Here is an 18,825-nt window from a genome sequence, read left to right on the forward strand (position 1 = left end):
ACCGATAAATTATTTTCACCTGGTGATTAAAATCAATAAATTACAATACAGTACTGTACAGAACGGATTTTGAATTCGAAACCGCTTATCATTTCCGCCAGCTACACCGACTTAAATTCTCCGGCAGCTACACCGACTTCATTTAAGCCAGGTACACCGATTTCAGTTTTCCGCCATCTACACCGACTTCATAGAGAGCTTCATAAGCGAACCTCTATGGCAATTGCATGTATATGTAAATCCATTCAAAATTTCACTGTCATTCCCCATTCCCTTGGGAACAAAATTTCATGTTGTCATTTCAAATGTCCCTTCCATGATCTGCCATCTTGCTCATGTGATCTTTCTTTGGTCTGGTGAGACCGATAAATTATTTTCACCTGGTGATTAATATACACTCGAATCCCACATTCTCTGATGTTGTGTTTTTATTTAATTATAATAGGTATTGTTTTTAATGTTTACTTCATCTCTTGGCCTTGCTGTGTTTTAATGTGTTGGGTGTAGTGACTAAGGTAGTGTAGCTGGTGGTACCTCATGAGATGGTTCATATATCTTAATATTTTTAATAGAGAGCTTCGTAAGCGAACCTCTATGGCAATTGCATGTATATGCAAATCCATTCAAAATTTCATTGTCATTCCCCATTCCCTTGGAAACAAAATTTCATGGTCATTTCAAATGTCCCTTCCATGATCCGCCATCTTGCTCACGTGATCTTGCTTTGCTGGCCGATCTCTCAAGCGTTAAACAAAGGCCACGTGAAGAACGTGCCGTATTTCCGTTTTATTTTCTACTTCCGGCTTTCTTCAAATTAAGGCTTAATTTCCATTACGCAATGACAGGAAACAATCCTGAATACACTTTAACTACCTTTAGAGTCGACATCACCACCACCATCGTACTGATCGACTGACCATTGTCGACGAAGCTCTCACTCTACGCAATGCGTATTTTCATAATATGATAATATGAAAAAACGCATTGCTTAGAGTGAGAGCTTCGACGTATTTCCGTTTTATTTTTCGACTTCCGGCTTTCTTCAAATTAAGGCTTAATAAGTAAATGCAAATGTCGGTGATGAAAGGTGTATCGTTAGCGCGGTTGGCTCCAAAAAGGATCGCTTATTTATATTGTTTAGTTGAGAGATGTGAGCTACGTGGTTGTGTCGACTCGACAGGTAGTTAAAGTGTATTCAGGATTGTTTCCTGTCATTGCGTAATGGAAATTAAGCCTTAATTTGAAGAAAGCCGGAAGTAGAAAGATAAAACGGAAATACGTCACGTTCTTCGTGTGGCCTTCGTTTAACGCTTGAGAGATCGGCCAGCAAAGCAAGATCACGTGAGCAAGATGGCGGATCATGGAAGGGACATTTGAAATGACAACATGAAATTTTGTTTCCAAGGGAATGGGGAATGACAATGAAATTTTGAATGGATTTACATATACATGCAATTGCCATAGAGGTTCGCCTACGAAGCTCTCTATTAAAAATCTTAAGATATATGAACCACCTCATGAGGTACCACCAGCTACACTACCTTAGTCACTACACCCAACAAATTAAAACACAGCAAGGCCAAGAGATGAAGTAAACATTAAAAACAATACCTATTATAATTAAATAAAAACTCAACATCAGAGAATGTGGGATTCTAGTGTATATTAATCACCAGGTGAAAATAATTTATCGGTCGCGCCAGACCAAAGCAAGATCACGTGAGCAAGATGGCGGATCATGGAAGGGACAAGATGGCGGATCATGGAAGGGACATTTGAAATGACAACATGAAATTTCTTTCCCAAGGGAATGGGGAATGACAGTGAAATTTTGAATGGATTTACATATATACATGCAATTGCCATCGAGGTTCGCTTTCGAAGCTCTCTATTAGAGTTTGTCTGTCACTAGGCCATTCTGCTCGCCTTGACTGTTACTCGTTCACTAAACCTAACACCCTCCTGAGATTTGAGTATCAGCAAGCTAGGCCACAAACAGCCTCCTGAGATTTAAATATCAGCAAGCGAGGCCACAAACACCCTCCTGAGATTTAAGTATCAGCAAGCAAGGCCACAAACAGCCTCCTGAGATTCAAGTATCAGCAAGCTAGGCCACAAACAGCCTCCTGAGATTTAAATATCAGCAAGCGAGGCCACAAACACCCTCTTGAGATTTAAGTATCAACAAACCAGGCCACAAACAGCCTCCTGAGATTTAAGTATCAGCAAGCTAGGCCACAAACAGCCTCCTGAGATTTAAATATCAGCAAGCTAGGCCACAAACAGCCTCCTGAGATTTAAATATTAGCAAGCGAGGCCACAAACAGCCTCCTGAGATTCAAGTATCAGCAAGCTAGGCCACAAACAGCCTCCTGAGATTTAAATATTAGCAAGCGAGGCCACAAACAGCCTCCTGAGATTCAAGTATCAGCAAGCTAGGCCACAAACAGCCTCCTGAGATTTAAGTATCAGCAAGCCAGGCCACAAACAGCCTCCTGAGATTTAAATATCAGCAAGCTAGGCCACAAACAGCCTCCTGAGATTTAAATATCAGCAAGCGAGGCCACAAACAGCCTCCTGAGATTCAAGTATCAGCAAGCTAGGCCACAAACAGCCTCCTGAGATTCAAGTATCAGCAAGCTAGGCCACAAACAGCCTCCTGAGATTCAAGTATCAGCAAGCTAGGCCACAAACAGCCTCCTGAGATTTAAATATCAGCAAGCGAGGCCACAAACAGCCTCCTGAGATTCAAGTATCAGCAAGCTAGGCCACAAACAGCCTCCTGAGATTCAAGTATAAGCAAGCTAGGCCACAAACAGCCTCCTGAGATTCAAGTATCAGCAAGCTAGGCCACAAACGCCCTCCTGAGATTTAAGTACCGTATCAGTAAGCTAGGCCACAAAGGTTCACAACAATACAAGCCATCATTCACTTCTCTCTTCGTTCACGACTTTCTCGTCCACATCTCATTTTAAAACCTGTTCAGTTTGATGCCTCGGTCTGGCTGAGGATGCTCATCATGAATGTGGACCTCGCATCGTGTAAAAATCAGAGGAAGTACACTGTACAAGGTCGGAAGTGTAGAAAGAAACAAAATGGAAGAAATTGGATCAGAACGTACTTGGAAAGCAACTCCAATTATATTATCTCTTGACCTGGCTAAAAGCCAACCCTGCTCCTTACCATGATGATAACGGTTGTGTTCGGACGTCACAATTACATAACAAAGTCTGAAAATCTTTAAGCTCTTGTGATGTTGCATTGGTGACTCAAGGTGAATGCATTATATAGCAAACCCACAATAAAGCGACAGGGAGCTCCTCCAATGCATACTTGGGAACCCAGGTGACCGGGTGGGAGGAAAGTTGGTCGCCCCAGGTAGCCACGTACACAAACACAAACACCCACAACGAATTGCATAACGAGGCCCACAAGGCCAAAACACAACCTTGAGAGCAGCCCTGCAGCATTTGATGTCTGGAAACCATCCATGTTGTATCAAAATTGAAAATCCTGCATCAACTGTTCATCTGTTGTTTGAAAAGAGGAAATGGCGGCCAATTACTTTGGAACTGACAACGTCTTCACAAGTTATTCAGTAATCCCAACAATGAGCAGTTAATATTTAAAGAAGAGAAAATAAAAACTTTCCACTCTTCCTTCCCTCCTATCTGCATAAAACAAACCGAGGCAACTGTCAGGTAGCTAACATATGCAAATGAACATCGAATAAGGACACAGTTGCTTTCATATTCAAAGGCCAGTTATATCCTCGAATATGGCTGCATTCCACATCCTCCTCCTCCTCCTCCTCCTCCTCCTCCTCCTCCCCCTCCTCCTCCCCCCGCCTTCAATCCTAATCAGACAAGAATGCTTTCATATGTGCATTTGACTACCTACAGACAGGTCACGGAACCTTTATTCATTACACGTATTTCCTGCATACCTGCAAACATACTACAGGATGGCACTAGGAAAGGCAGGCCAAAGGCCTAATTCACCAGAGCAGAACCAGTACACTTATTCAATTGTACAAGTAACGTTGATAATCAAGGCAGCAGCTCCTTTGTCTGCTCTAACTAACAACAGCTCTCTACCATGGAGGAGGCGAGAAACCTGTCAGCTGGTGCTACTTCGAATCCCAGGTAACTTTTAACTTCACTGAGGGATCATGGGAGCATGAAGTGAAGCAAGACTTCTCGCAATTTAAACTTAAAAGACGCATAATGTACATCGCACAGGATTGAAGAAAAGTATTCTCTGCGTGACATGATGGATAAGCGATTTGATTTTGTCAAAAATTTATTTAAAGTTGCTCCAGCTTTCAAAGTAGTTACCGGTACTGAAGTAACAGGAAAGGTTCAGGTAGTCTTGAGGTAGTAGCGGCCTTGCCTTTTCTGCAGAAATATACCTCACAGCATGCCTTCACCCATCTCCTTAAGACCCTGTCCCAAAAATTACAAAGCGAAAGTGTAATTTGCATCATCCAAATGCAGGGTGTTTGCAATGAAACTGGAAAATCGAGATTTAGAACCTGGCGGGACCAGGTCACATCATAAGTAAATACCAGGTATTTTTCTATCCAAACACCCAAGACGTGGCTATGCAAGCGGAGAGCCAATAAAGTTGCATGAACGAACAAAACCAGTAATGGCAAAAAGAATAGCCGTGCAAGAACTTTCTATATACAGTATATATATATATATGAAGTGATGAGTTCCTGGGTTCGAGTTCCGGGTTGAGTCAGAAGTTTTTGACACAAGCCCCACGCAGGAATTTACTTCCTGTTTCTTAAATTGTTAGATGAGTTCATCTTCAATGCACTTTCACACTTACATACACATACATACACTCACATCCGGGGTCTGCCTAGCAGGCACGCAAGACATCGGCCATTATAAAGCTCGCAGTGTTAGTGTGAGAAATCTCTGAGGATATCCCACAGACTCAATAGCTCAATGGGCTGTCACCGCGTAGGTGATGAGGTTCCTGGGTTCGAGTCCCAGGTTGAGTCAGAATTTTTTCACACTAGCCCCAAGCAGGAATTTACTTCCTGTTTCTTAAATTTTATATATACTAGGGCCTGCCCGTACTATATATATATCTAAAATTATATCCCCCCCCCCCCTCTATTTACATGAAATGGTTTGGTCCATTCGCAAAGCCAAAGCGAACGGCTTGCGAGTACGGTGACAATCCCCCCCCTCTATTTACATGAAATGGTTTGGTCCATTCGCAAAGCCAAAGCGAACGGCTTGCGAGTACGGTGACAATCCCCCCCCTCTATTTACATGAAATGGTTTGGTCCAAAGCGAACGGCTTGCGAGTACGGTAGAACCCCCCCCCCCCCCCCCCTCTATTTACATGAAATGGTTCGGTCCATTCGCAAAGCCAAAGCGAACGGCGAACGGCTAAATCACCATAGCTCGGTAACTACTTGTCCGATTAATATGAAACCTTGAAAAGGCACATCCTCGGGTCCCCAGCAATATACCTGGCAAGTTTCAAGTATATCGGACCCGTGGTTGTCGAGAAACAGCGGTCACAGACACACAGACATACACACACACATACACACACACATACACACACACACACAGAGATTACTGGAATTATAGATAGATATATAATATATATATATATATATATATATATATATATATATATATATATATATATATATATATATATATATATATATATATATATATATATATATACAGTATTTCTATATGATAAAAGCAGCTGTGTCTGTTTGTAATAACTTGAGAACGGATTAACGGATTTAAATAAATCCAACTACGGTGGATTCGGGTAACTCCCGTGAGTCTTTGTGAGCCCAAAAAAATATGTAAATTGTTTTTTTTCTATTGGTACATTGACACGCGTGTAAAAACTGCAAATGCCAACACCTGCACGGTTGGTTATCCTTGCACGGAGAGCAGGATCTCCCAGGAATCCTTTTGTTTTATTCCCCCATAGATTATCCACCACAGCAAACATTAGTATTTCCGTCAGCGAAGCGATGGGTCTTATATTCTTGTATGTTTGTATGTATGTACAGTCACGTGAAAAAGTAAGTACACCCCACGTAAAATTTTGACTTTTTCAACATATTTCAACATATAGCTATTTGATCTTCATTTCAACAATATTGATAGATAAAGGTGATATAACATAACAAATATCATGAAACATTTACATTTTGTAGTCCATTGTATAATTTAAATAAACATAAATGCAAATTTTGCATGTGGAAAAAGTAAGTACACCCTTGGCTCTAATAGGTGGTATTGCCCCCTTTGGCAGAAACAACCTCAAGTAGGCGTTTCTTATAACTGTCTACCAGTCTCTGACATCGACTGGGAGAAATTCTTGCCCACTCCTCCATGCAGAATTCTTTCAGCTGTGTGATGTTTGAGGGGTTTCTTGCATGCACAGCTCGTTTCAAATCCCCCCACAACATCTCGATGGGATTTAGATCCGGGCTTTGACTTGGCCATTCCAGAACCCTCCATTTCTTTCTTTTCAGCCATTCCTTGGTGGATTTACTGGTATGTTTAGGGTCATCGTCATGTTGCAAGGTCTACCTTCGGTTGAGCTTCAACACTCCGACAGATGGCCTCACATTATCCTCAAGCACCCTCTGGTACAATGAATTCATAGTGGATTCTATGATGGTGAGCTGCCCAGGCCCTGATGCAGCAAAGCGGCCCCAAACCATAATATTTCCACCACCATGCTTTACAGTTGGTATCAGGTTCTTGTGGTCAAATGCTGTCTTTGGTTTTCGCCAAACATGTCTTCTGGTACTGTGGCCAAATAGCTCTACCTTTGACTCATCTGTCCAGAGCACATTGTTCCAGAAGTGCTGGTTAGTCCGCAAGAAGTGCTTTCCAGTGCTTTGTGCGTCAGAAGTGCTTTCTGGACAGCAAAGGTTTCCTCCTGGCACACCTCCCATGCAGATCAAATTTGTGCAGCCTCTTTCTAATGGTAGACTCGTGCACTTTGACATAAACAGTGGCAAGAGCTACCTGTCGGTCCCATGATGACATTCTGGGGTTCTTCGAGACTTCTTCTAGCATCTTCCGGTCTGCTCTCGGGCTGAACTTGCTGGGGCGGCCTGGCCTGAACAAGTTGGCAGTTGTTTGGAATCTTCTCCACTTGTCGATGATCTTCCGGACAGTCGAATGATTGATTTCAAATTGTTTGGAGATCTTTTTAAATCCCTTCCCAGACTCGTAGGCATCTATAACCTTCTTTCTGAAGGCCTCAGAGAGCTCTTTTGATCTAGGCATGGTGACGCCGCACACTTCAACAACAAAGAGCAAACCAAACTAAATGTCTGAGGTTTAAATAAGACAGGTTCCTCCAAGATCCTCTCTAATGATGTTCTAATCATTTGCACCTGAGTTGGTGCACCTGATTCTAATTTTATTTATTTGAAGGAGTGATAAATGTAGGGGTGTATTTACTTTTTCCACATGCGAAATTTGCATTTATGTTTATTTAAATTATACAATGGACTACAAAATGTTAATGTTTCATGATATTTGTTATATTATATCATCTTTATCTATCAATATTGTTGAAATGAAGATCAAGTAGCTGTATTTTGAAATATGTTGAAAAAGTCAAAACTTTCCATGAGGTGTACTTACTTTTTCACGTGACTGTATATATATAAAAATATGAATGATCGTTTTAAGGCCATTTTCCCCGCTAGAGTGGGGGGTTAGCCTTGCGGGCCCCATGACAATCATGGTTCCCTGTTTGAGGCAATGTTTTTATGGCCGGATGCCCTTCCTGACGCCAAGCCTTGGTCACGCTCCTGCGATGCGCAGGGTATAAATGTATATATATACACAAAGAATTAAGTTAAGCACCCCTACACAACGAATTAAGGTAAGCACCCCCTAATATATATTCTTTGTGTATATGTATACATTGGCATATATTCTAAGGTATGTGAGATCAAATAATGATTGGTATGACATTAGCAATTATCCATTGATGAAATTGAGTGATCAAAGTGAAAAAAAGTGATTGGTTGAGTCAGTGATCCGATCACGTGGGTCCTACACACGTTATTGACGCAAAGATCGCTAGAGGTCTTCTCAGAACAATGACTGTACGTTAGAAAACATAAACGTCATCCACACTGTCCGTGATGGACCTATAGCTCCATACTTAAATTGAGGTGAAAATATGCCTAAAATTCCCAAAAAATTTCACCTTAAATTATTCAGAATAAAATATTGAAAACGGCATGATTGTTATGTTTTTATGTGACCATAATATCACTTCTCCAGAAAATATAGCAATATCATGGGTATATTACACTGTTTTGACGACAACAAACTTGTAATGTGCGAGGTTGTAAAAAAACGGGGGGGGGTGCTTAACTTAATTCTTTGTGTATATATACAGACTTGGCATTTAATATGGAATTTTTTTTGTGGGGGTGAACTTACTTTTCAAGATGTCTTAGAACCAAAAGTTCATTGGAATTATGTTGAAATTATTGAAGATTTTGTTAATGTGACCTTTAAAGGAAACAAAAACCACATTTGACATTTTGAAACAAATAAATTGATCCTTGAAAGTGATGTAAACTGATATCGAACTCAATTCATGAACAGTACTGTGTTAAACTTCTGTACGTTTTCCAGAAGTATCTCTTTATTTTGCACATTAGCCAAAAAAAATTTAAACAAAAACAAAAGTTAAATTACGATTGGGATTACCGACAGTAAAATTACACTTCAGTTCTTCGTGTAACCCCCACGAGCATTCAGGAGAGCACGGACACGTTGAGGCATGCTGTTCACGAGATTTGCCAAGGTTTGGACAGGAATCTCTTGCCATGCAGTGACAATAGCCTGCCGCAATTCACGCACAGATGTCGGCTGCTGGTCCAAGTGGTCGATTTGACGCGTTAATTCTGCCCACAAGTTCTCTATCGGATTCATATCCGGGGACATGGCAGGCCACTCCATATGCTCTACACCATGGTCAGCAAGAAAATGTTGGATCATGCGAGCACGATGAGGCCATGCATTGTCATCTTGGAAGACAAAGTTTCCTCGAAAGGCTGCACGAGCAAATGGAAGCAATGTTTCTTCCAGAATGGCCCTGTACTTGAACTGGTTCAGGTTTCCATTCAGAACAACCAGGTCAGTTTTGCCCCCTGCATGAAAAGCAGCCCAAACGGTCACCCCACCACCTCCAGCTTGGACTCTTGGCACTATACAATCTTTGTTGTAGGCTTCATGCACTTGTCTGCGCACTCGGACGCGGCCATCTTGACGATAGACCAGAAATCTAGACTCGTCACTGAAGATCACATGATTCCAGTGTCCTGGCTGCCATTGACGGTGCTCTCTGGCCCACTGCAATCGGCGCTGGCAGTGTTGTGTGGTCAGGCGTGGCTTTCTCAGGTGACGCCTGGCACGATAGCCTGCTTTGAACCAGTCGTTGGTTGACTAGCCTTCTGGATACAGGCACATTTGTCAGTTGCTGCCACTCAGCCCTAAGCCGATTAGCTGACTTGGTACGGCCATTGCGGACTAACCGGTGCAGCTGGCGATCATCCCTCCTTGTGGTTCTGCGGGGACGTCCTGGCCTCGGTATTGGATTAGGGACACCCCTTTGAGCATTTTGTTTCAGGATCTTTGACACCAAACCTTGAGTGATGCCATACTCCCGAGCAATAGCATGCTCTTTTATGCTGTAATTTCGTAAAGCCACCACTCCATGACAAACAGCATTGTCGAGTTGACGGACCATCTCCAGAGGAAGCGGCAATAACTTTTGGAGACGTGCAGCAGTTGTTTTCCACTAATACAGAACGCAACAACCCTTGTATACCCGACTGTGAAGCCAATCGTCAAATGCACCTGTCTGTACATTTTGCCACGCCACCTGTGATATAATCCTGTTGTTGACTTCTTGCTGCGACAGACAATCAGTGACATGGTTCTTTTAACAAATAAATCACCAAAGTGTAAAAGAAACTCACCAGATTGATATACTGAGTTAAGAAAGTAAACCCAAGTGAAAAAAAAAAAAAATTCCATATTAAATGCCAAGTCTGTATATATATATATATATATATATATACAGTATATATATATATATATATATATATATATATATATATATATATATATATATATATTATCTATATACATAATTGAATATATTTGCATATATTTACATATATATACACACACACACACACCCACACTCACACATTTGTATTTTGGAGCCAAAATAAACTGTCAACCCGGTGTTTCACAGGCAGGGTGGTTCATCAACGTGTGTGCCGTCCCTCAGATGGACGTTAAACTGGGCGTCCCGTCTGCCGGCATGAGTAGATGGACATTAAAGATTCCCACGGTGTCCTTCACGAAGAGTAGGCGAGCTATCAATGGCAACGTGCACAAATTCCTACTTCGTCGAAATTCCGACCTAGCCAGGCGAGCCGATTCATGAAAGACGAGCCAAAAAAAACTTCCCTCGACCAACCGCGCAAGAACGTGGGAATAATTGTGACTAATAAGGAAAAAGAAGAAGACTGCATATGAAAAAGAATGTTAATCAAAAATGCTTTTTATTTTTACCTTTTAAGTCAAACTGGATTTATGCTGTGTGTGTTCCAAAATATCTACGCAAGATAAAATCTCCAGATGAAAATAGCAACTTGGCAATAAGGTTGGCCTTTCAAATGAGAATGTGTTGTTTACAATATTTTGGATGTTTTACGAGCCAGGAATGAGCGGGTGGGATTATTGAGATGCACACTCACCGCACTCACCTCTGACTCGCCGCTGGTAGGTATGCACACTCACCTCTGAGCTTTCTGGCCTGGTCGGGAATCTTGACAGGCTACAAATTGCTAACCTGGTGTTTCACATACAGGGCGAGGCATCAATAGCAGTGTGTGCCTTCCATCGGATGGGCATTAAGCCAAAGGACTCCCCTGCCAGCCCAGGCCATGAGTGCTGGTCAAAGATCCCACGGTGTCTTTCACAACGAGTCGGCGAGTTATCGCTGGCACCCTCGCCAGGTGCCTAATTCCTGTCCCTTTAGTTGAACGCGATGCCTGACCAACCGGTTTGAGAAAGAATTGACCTAACCACCTTCCCCATCCAACCCCAGAAAAAAGTGGAAATAATTGGGGCCATTAAAGAAGTCATGGTTGCCCTTCGTAGTACAAGATGGCCACTCACATGTGACATTCCAGCAACATGGGTACATTCAATTGGCTATCCAGGACAACATCTGTACTATGAGGTTGTATGAGCAGTGTCACCTGGTGTCAAAGGATATGCCAGAAGACTGGACCACCTACTACCTGCCGTTTTCGGCAGGGATTTGGAATGTGTTCAGGGTGCCGGCAATAACTCGCTTCGTCTTCACCAAAGACACATTGGCATCGTTGGCATCCACCGACGATCAGTGCTGGCTATCAGGTGCAATCAGGTGGCACACCTCACGTATGATGCTCCGATTAATACTTTTCCGTGCATGCGAAATATCCGGTTGAATAGATTATAGCTAGGTGGAGATTCAAACCCAGGTGAACCAACTCAGAGGTGAGTGTGCATACCCAAGCTATCTTTTAAGTAGTAGCAGCAGTAGTAGTTGTCGAAGTAGTAGGCGGCACACACTCATTGAAATGCAAGCTTGTTCAGAGGAAAGCTGTCTGCCTTCACTGTTCAAGAGAGACGTTTTGACGTCTATAATCCACAATGGCTACACAGACAGCTGGTGGCCCAGAAAGGACACCTGCCTAAAAAAAAAAGGAGAATTCCCGAAACAGACTTGCTTATTACTGCAAACATATTTGTGGAACACCCTGACGCATCGGAATTACGCGAGACGAGTGGAAATAGGTGAAGTTTCGTAATTGTTTTGCACAGAAAGCTTTAAATATAATTCGCAGAAGAAAATTCTCATTATGTGACGTGACGCTGCCCGTTCCGCAGGCACAGCCACACCTCCGGAGCAACCACGGTGTGTTCGAAGATAAACAAAATGTCTGTTAGAAAGGCTTCTGCACCCCTCACAAACCCAAAAACATCCTAATATTAAGACTTCAACATCCGCTTTTTTAATCCGAAAGATGCCCTTAAATTCCGGGTTTCATCCAAAAGATGCCCCTAAATTCCAGGGTTCATGCAAAAGATGCTCCTAAATTCCGGGTTTCATCCAAAAGATGCCCCTAAATTCCGGGTTTCATCCAAAAGATGCCCCTAAATTCCGGGTTTCATCCAAAGGATGCCCCTAAATTCTGGGTTTCATCCAAAAGATGCCCCTAAATTCCTGGTTTCATCCAAAAGATTCCCCTAAATTCCGGGAAATGAAGAAATATTGCACGGTCCCGTTTTCAATGGCCATTTTCACTTCGTTGACCAAAAGCCACCTGTAGCCACAACCACGCGATTCCAAAGAGCTGTCTCGGTGTTCTCACACCCACCTGCTGGTAACCAAACCGTAGTATTCCCAATATGGCCGGCCCCTTAATATTCCAAGAGCATTCTGTTCATTTTGGGCATTCGAGCAGAATGTTAATTTGACCAAATACTGCACGCGCTCCGATTGTAACCGAGCTCCGCGCACACCTGTTAGACCCACTGAGGCACAGATTACTTTGGCAGATTTTACGAAGCCGAGAAGCCCCGAAGAATTCTGTTGATATGAAAAAAATGGAATTTCCACTGAAGTAGCAGCCAATCGGAACTGGTGAACAATCTTTGCCTCAAAGCATGGCTCTTCTCCGGTTCGTCTCAGTTGTACCACAAGCCAAATCATTTCCCTCAGATCCTGAGCCGAAACTGAGCTGATCTGAAACTTCATCCCAAAAAAGTCCGGATCATGCTGCTGCCTCGTGTGCGCCTCTTCAATGCAACTCCGCAACCAATCCATGCTGATGAGCGTCAACCCAATCCAAGACTTGCATTTGCCGAAGCAGTTATTGCACACGTAGATGTCACAATCTGGTAGTTGGAGGGCCACTTCCATTCATTCTGTGAGCTCGCTTCTCTTCAAGTTGTAGCAAATAGATGGTGTCATGGTCCTCGATACCTCAAAGGAGTTGGCGATGCCACTTGTCCCGTCCACTAGCCAGTTCTTCCCACTTTTCTGGGTTTATCCCAAATTCTTTCATGCTACACTTGCATGAGTCTTTGAAGAGTCGCTTGGAGCATCCAATGTTTCTTGTTCCTTCTGATAATTCACCATGGAGCATCTCCTTGGGTATGCATCCATCTTCAGTTCTGCTGAGGTGTCCCAGCCAAGGTAGTCATCTCTGCTTCAGTATGACTGTCACGCTTGGTATATTTGCCTTCGCAAGGACCTCTGTGCTTGTAGCTTGGTCTGCTGCTTGATGCCAAGGATGGGGCGTAGATAGCGTAGGTGGAAGCTGTTTCATGCCTCTTCTTGTTGAGAATGCGTTGTCCATGTTTCACTTCTATACAGAAGGATGCTCAGTGCACAGGCCTTGTACACGAGCATTTATAGGTCATATCATCTCGATTCTCAAAGAGATTAACTTACAAAACGGGTCAAGATGTCCGGACGTCTGTCCGTCCAGTTGTCGGTTAACTTTTTGCTATTTTTGCTACGCCTCCCTTATCATCCAGCTGATTGTTCTGAAAGTTGACACATGAATACAAGACAGTATCCCGCACAACCGCTCAGGCTTTGATTTTTCAATTTCATATCATAGGAGCTCCCAGGAGGGGTTAAGCCCTAAACTTAAATGGGGTGGGGGGGGGGCTTGCCCTCAGAAAACTTCAGATCCATACACGTCCTTTATTTATCAACCGATTGCTCTGAAACGCGATACATCCCTTCTACTCGGTGGTCCAAAGGATCACTCAGTCTGAGATTTTTCGATTTTGGATCAAGGAGCTCCCATGGCGTGTTGCCCCCAAATCAGCAGAGGTCTGAACTACATCCTCGGGGGGGTGGGGGAGGGGCTATTTTTGTCTATTCGGTGAGCGTTTGATTGTACCAAGCTCTACCGGTCAGTTTGCTGAAAGTAGTCGCAGCTTAGCTCCTTTTCCAGCAAGAGATTGTTGATTACAGTGGATCCTAATTCGGTGAATTTCTTGACTGCCTCAAGACAACTTCCATTCAGAAAAATTGAAGGTTCGTTGGGTATTCCCTGTCTTAGTACCACTGTCTTCTTAATGCTGATAGTGAGAGAAAATGCCTGGCAGGCTCCTGAATAACCACCTTTCGAGGCCATTTTTCCCCGCAAGCGGGGGTTGGCCTTTTTCGGGGACCGTGGTTGTTGTTGTTTTTTTGGTCCCCTTTTTGAAGCAATGTTTTACGGCCGGATGCCCTTCCTGACGCCAACCCTTTTTGTCGCCTTTTTACGACAAACAGGGAATTACCAGTGAACTGGTACTCAATTTGCCGACCTCGGAAGGATGACAGGCTGAGTCAACCCCCTAGCGTTAATTCAGCGATTGACCGGGATTCGAACCCAGGATCCTAGGATCCTAAGCCCTCACCCTAGCCGCTTGCCCAACACCAGGGCTTATCATCCTGAATGAAGGAATGTAAAGGAAACATATCCACATATTAAAAAAATTGAGAGGATCTTAAGGAAAACCTTGTCAATGACAAATAACACTACAATTCTGCTGCTCATGACTCGATTTGGGCCCTCTCTCCATCCATCAATCTCCAGGTTCCTCAATCTCAGTCCCTGTCACCATTCATTTCCTTCTCTCTTCCCTCTCTCCCTGTCCAAGGCCCGTGTTGATTCCATGTTTTTCCACATATCCACATGAACATGTCTTGGATGGCGGGCGATACACAGTAAAGCAGTCGATATCTCAGCCTCCTCTGACCCACTTGTTCCTTTCCATCTGTATTATAGGATACAGAGACGTACATTGTGAGACTCACAGCTATTATGAGCACCAACTGACCCAGAGATGTCCAGACCACGCCCACCAGAGACTCTCTGTGCTAATACCCTGTGACTCGTAAATTGTCCAGTGGAACCACTCCCATGTCCTTTCCCTTAATTATCCACATCAATAGCACCATTCTGCGTTAACCCGGCAGGTACAGCTACTGCCGTGCGTTTTCCCAGTGCATCCACATCAAGCCTTGTGTATTAAAAAAAGCTAACGGTGTGCAATCTGCCTTAGGATACAAACAGGATTTCATAAACATCATGTGCCCTGGAGCGTGGGATATTCCAGGGGAGGAAAAATTGAAATTCTTCAACGATTCCATCATCTTGTGCATCACTAAAACAGGTCGAGAATTACTCAAGATTAGTCTCTTCCTTTGTTGATGAACCTTAAGATTTTCCTTTGTGCGTGATGGAAGGAATCAGTGACAAAAGTGATAAGAAACCCGAACAGTCAGGCCAAATACTCTATGGGTCCACCAATGAGGTCATCAGTGGATGGAGATGGAACAAGGCCAAAATACCCTTTGGTTTCACTGCCATTCCATTGTTTCTGGAGGAAGAGGATGGAAATCCGATTCGAACCATTACTGTTCCTGGAGAAATTAGGCACCAGCGAAACACATCGTCGTTCACACGTTTGAAGCTCAACATGCGAGGAGACCACAAATGTTGAGGAGCTATACACGTGCTTGAAGGATCCAACGCACTTACTCAAAAAATAATAATAAATAAATCACCCCAAGGTGATTGCTCAATCCTTGCTCATCCTGCGCTTTGAAGCTTGGCGAGGGCGCCGAGGAACCCGCTCCGCCCGCGGTCGCCAACGCTCCACCGGATCGACGGTGGCAGTAATTGCCAAACGGCCTGAACGATTTCCACTGCAATCGGGTCGGGACTGAGCTCCGCCAGCATCATTACCGGCGATTCCGCCTCCTGTTATTCGACCCTTGGTCGCACGATCCAGAAGGTCACGCTCTATTTTGCCCTCGAGCTCTCTTAGCCCCTGCTGCTGTCCACCAACCACATGGCCTTGGGTATGTTTATTTTATCAATGGTCATGTTTATTTTATAACAAGCTGTGCACGTGTTCTTCGTCTTTTTTTAACACAAACTTTGGAAATATCACTTCATCTATCGTTTTGTTTTCTTTCGTCCCCTTTTAACGATATTAAACCATCTTCATCACAACCTCACTTAACGTTGTTGGTCCACGTGTTGTGTTGGCGCAAACCCACAGCTTTAATGTCGGCCAGATGGCAGCTCCCGGTCGCCATGAAGGTTCCAAATATTTCATAAAGCAATTTGAAATAATTAAACCTCATCGCCCTCTCAATTCCCGACTCTCCGGCACAGCTCTTCTTCTTCGCCCTCCTCCCAAGCCCATGCCCTAACCCCAACGCCTCCCGACCAGGTTGTGGATCTGGTGGCCCATCACCCTAGGTCTGCTCAATATCACCCCCACCCACTTTCCCCTCAACATTTTTACACCCCAAAGGTGAAACCTTACTTTATCTCTGGCCAGAAAGCTGTAACCCAGCCTGGTATTCATCAGGAGATAGGCAGACAGGATCGACGATTCCTTACGGGAATCGATCAATCAGCGGTCCTGAACCTTGAATCCACACCGACTACATCATCGCTGATCCTGCTTATCAATGTGGGCAACACTATCCGTGAGCTGCATGGACATTCCCAAACATTAGAAAGTGCATCCTTTGACAAGGTAGGAGTAGTGAGTGCGACTTATGAAGCCGTCTTGCCAAATACATGACATGAAGGTGTTGACCCCTACCCATCCTCCTACCCACCACCGCTCACCTCGTTCCTCATCACCCCACCACAAAGCTACTACAAGAACGACATCTTTGAAGGTTGTTGAAGATCACTTGCAGCATCTTATCCACTAGATCGGCCGCTTTTCACTATGACGTAACCGTTGAACCTGTTGCGAGTTCAGGTATCAGTACAAACATTGTCCATAAAACATTATTGTTGCATTTGCCTTATAGATTCCCCCTATAGGTTTTGCACCCACATCCCCTCCATACTTGAGCCCAGGTTCGGTGATCTCCGATTCGATTTCATCACTTTGAAGGAGCCGCGACTCCTGCATTTAGATGCGCTACATCGAGTTGAGCAATTCGAGGCAATAAAAATGTCCACCTGGGGTAAACCCTCGCTGTTTGCTCAATGTCAGTGTTTCTTCATTTAAAAGTCTTGAATAAATAAATTAAAAATGATTCTGGGAAGTCATTGATATTCCACCCAATCAATGGGGGACTTTAGGGTCACGGGGGGGAAAGGGGAAGGGGGGAAGGGGGAAGGGGAGCAGAGGAAGGAGAGGGGGGAGAGGGGGGAAAGAGGGAGAGGGGAGAGGGGGGAAAGAGGGGGAGAGGGGAGAGGGGAGAGGAGAGAGGGGAGAGGGGAGAGGGGAGAGGAGAGAGGAGAGAAGGGTGAGGAGGGTGAGGAGGTGGAGGTGGAGGTGAGGGGAGGAGGAGGCGGAGGGGAGGAGGAGGGGGAGGAGGAGGAGGGGGAGGAGGAGGAGGAGGTGGAGGAGGTGGAGGAGGAGGGGAAGCCGGGGGAGGAGGGAGGGGGAGGTGGAGGGGGAGGGTGAGAGGAGGGGAGGGGAGGAGGGAGGGGGAGATGGAGGTGGAGGGGGAGGGCGAGAGGAGGGGAGGGGAGGAGGAGGGGAGGAGGGAGGGGAGGGGAGGGCGAGAGGAGGGGAGGGGAGGAGGAGGGGAGGAGGAGGTGGAGGAGGAGGGGAGGACGGGGGGGGGAGGGAGGGTTCAAATTGAACAACAGGTCGAGATGTCTTGCACCTGCCCTTTCAAACCCTTCGAGCGAGAACTTTCAATCGTGACGTCGGACCAACGTACATGACGTAACGGTGCACTGGATCGGGACGAGCAACTTGTGCACGTGGTAAATGCACCTGTCGATCACCTGTACTTCCTTGCACGCGCTCCTCATGCCTTCGCAGGTGCAAAGACGTACGCGGCACATCGGCCGCCGTTACGTCACACTTGCAGCTGCAGTTTCATAGCGCCGACCGGTAACAACATCGCAAATTTTATCAGCCACCATATTACGTCACGCGTCGGGGTACTTACGAATGGACTCCCCTTTGGCGTCCAGCGCCGCCGAGGTGGCCCGCAGCACGGACAGGCGTCGCTCCAGCGCCGCTCCCCTCTCCGTGGCCAGCATGACTCCCGCCTCGATCTCGGCGAAGAGCCCCAGCGCGTGTCGGCACAGCTGAGCCAGCTGGCGCAGAGCTCCGGACAGACCCACGTGCGCAACCCCGCGCAGGTCTTCGAGGGCGGGTCTAGCTCGTCCCGGATCTTCGCCGCGCGCGTTCACCACCCGCTTGTAGAACGGCATGGTGAAGAGACGGGACGCGCTACGGTCGGTCCCCCAACCAACCTGCCCAGGTGGAGCGGTTCAAGTCCGGCGCGCAACAGGTGAACCTCGGGCGGATCCCGCGCCCGGCGCGCCCAAGGGTCCGAGCATCCCACGCGGGTCTCTGCCGGACGTAACGGCGGAACCGCGAGAAAAATTGCCTCGAGCCGACGATACGGCTTCGCCTATCCAACCCCAAAACGTGCCCTGCCCCACCCACCCTCCACCGGGCCGCGCAGCCTCCTCCTCCCAACCCCTCTCCCTCTCTCACCCGGGAATTCCTGAAGACGATTTTCCTAAATAAGGTTGTTTGATGAAGTTCACTGGAGAAATCAAAATAAACTTTTACCCCCGCGCTCGATCATTTTCCCATTTCCCCCTGGAAGAAAAAAATCCCACCAAATAATCAGTTCTTCTTTTGGGTTGTGCGTGGTGGTGGTTCAGAGCAGGTCCATTGACCACGTGCCTTGGAGTTTCCTGCGAGA

General features: G+C 45.3%; 1 protein-coding gene across 1 annotated transcript in view; it reads right to left on the reverse strand.

Moving 5' to 3' along the window:
- Positions 1-18,504, reverse strand: part of LOC137439786 (actin remodeling regulator NHS) — a 201,113-nt gene extending 182,609 nt beyond the window's left edge. The window contains 1 exon segment of the mRNA XM_078767979.1: positions 18,055-18,504. Within this exon segment, the coding sequence (XP_078624105.1) occupies positions 18,055-18,322 (268 nt within the window). The 5' untranslated portion in view covers positions 18,323-18,504.
- Positions 18,505-18,825: the final 321 nt, after the last annotated feature.

The sequence above is a fragment of the Myxine glutinosa genome, chromosome 14 (assembly GCF_964187855.1).
Source record: "Myxine glutinosa chromosome 14, kmMyxGlut1.1, whole genome shotgun sequence".
Lineage (NCBI taxonomy): Eukaryota > Metazoa > Chordata > Myxini > Myxiniformes > Myxinidae > Myxine > Myxine glutinosa.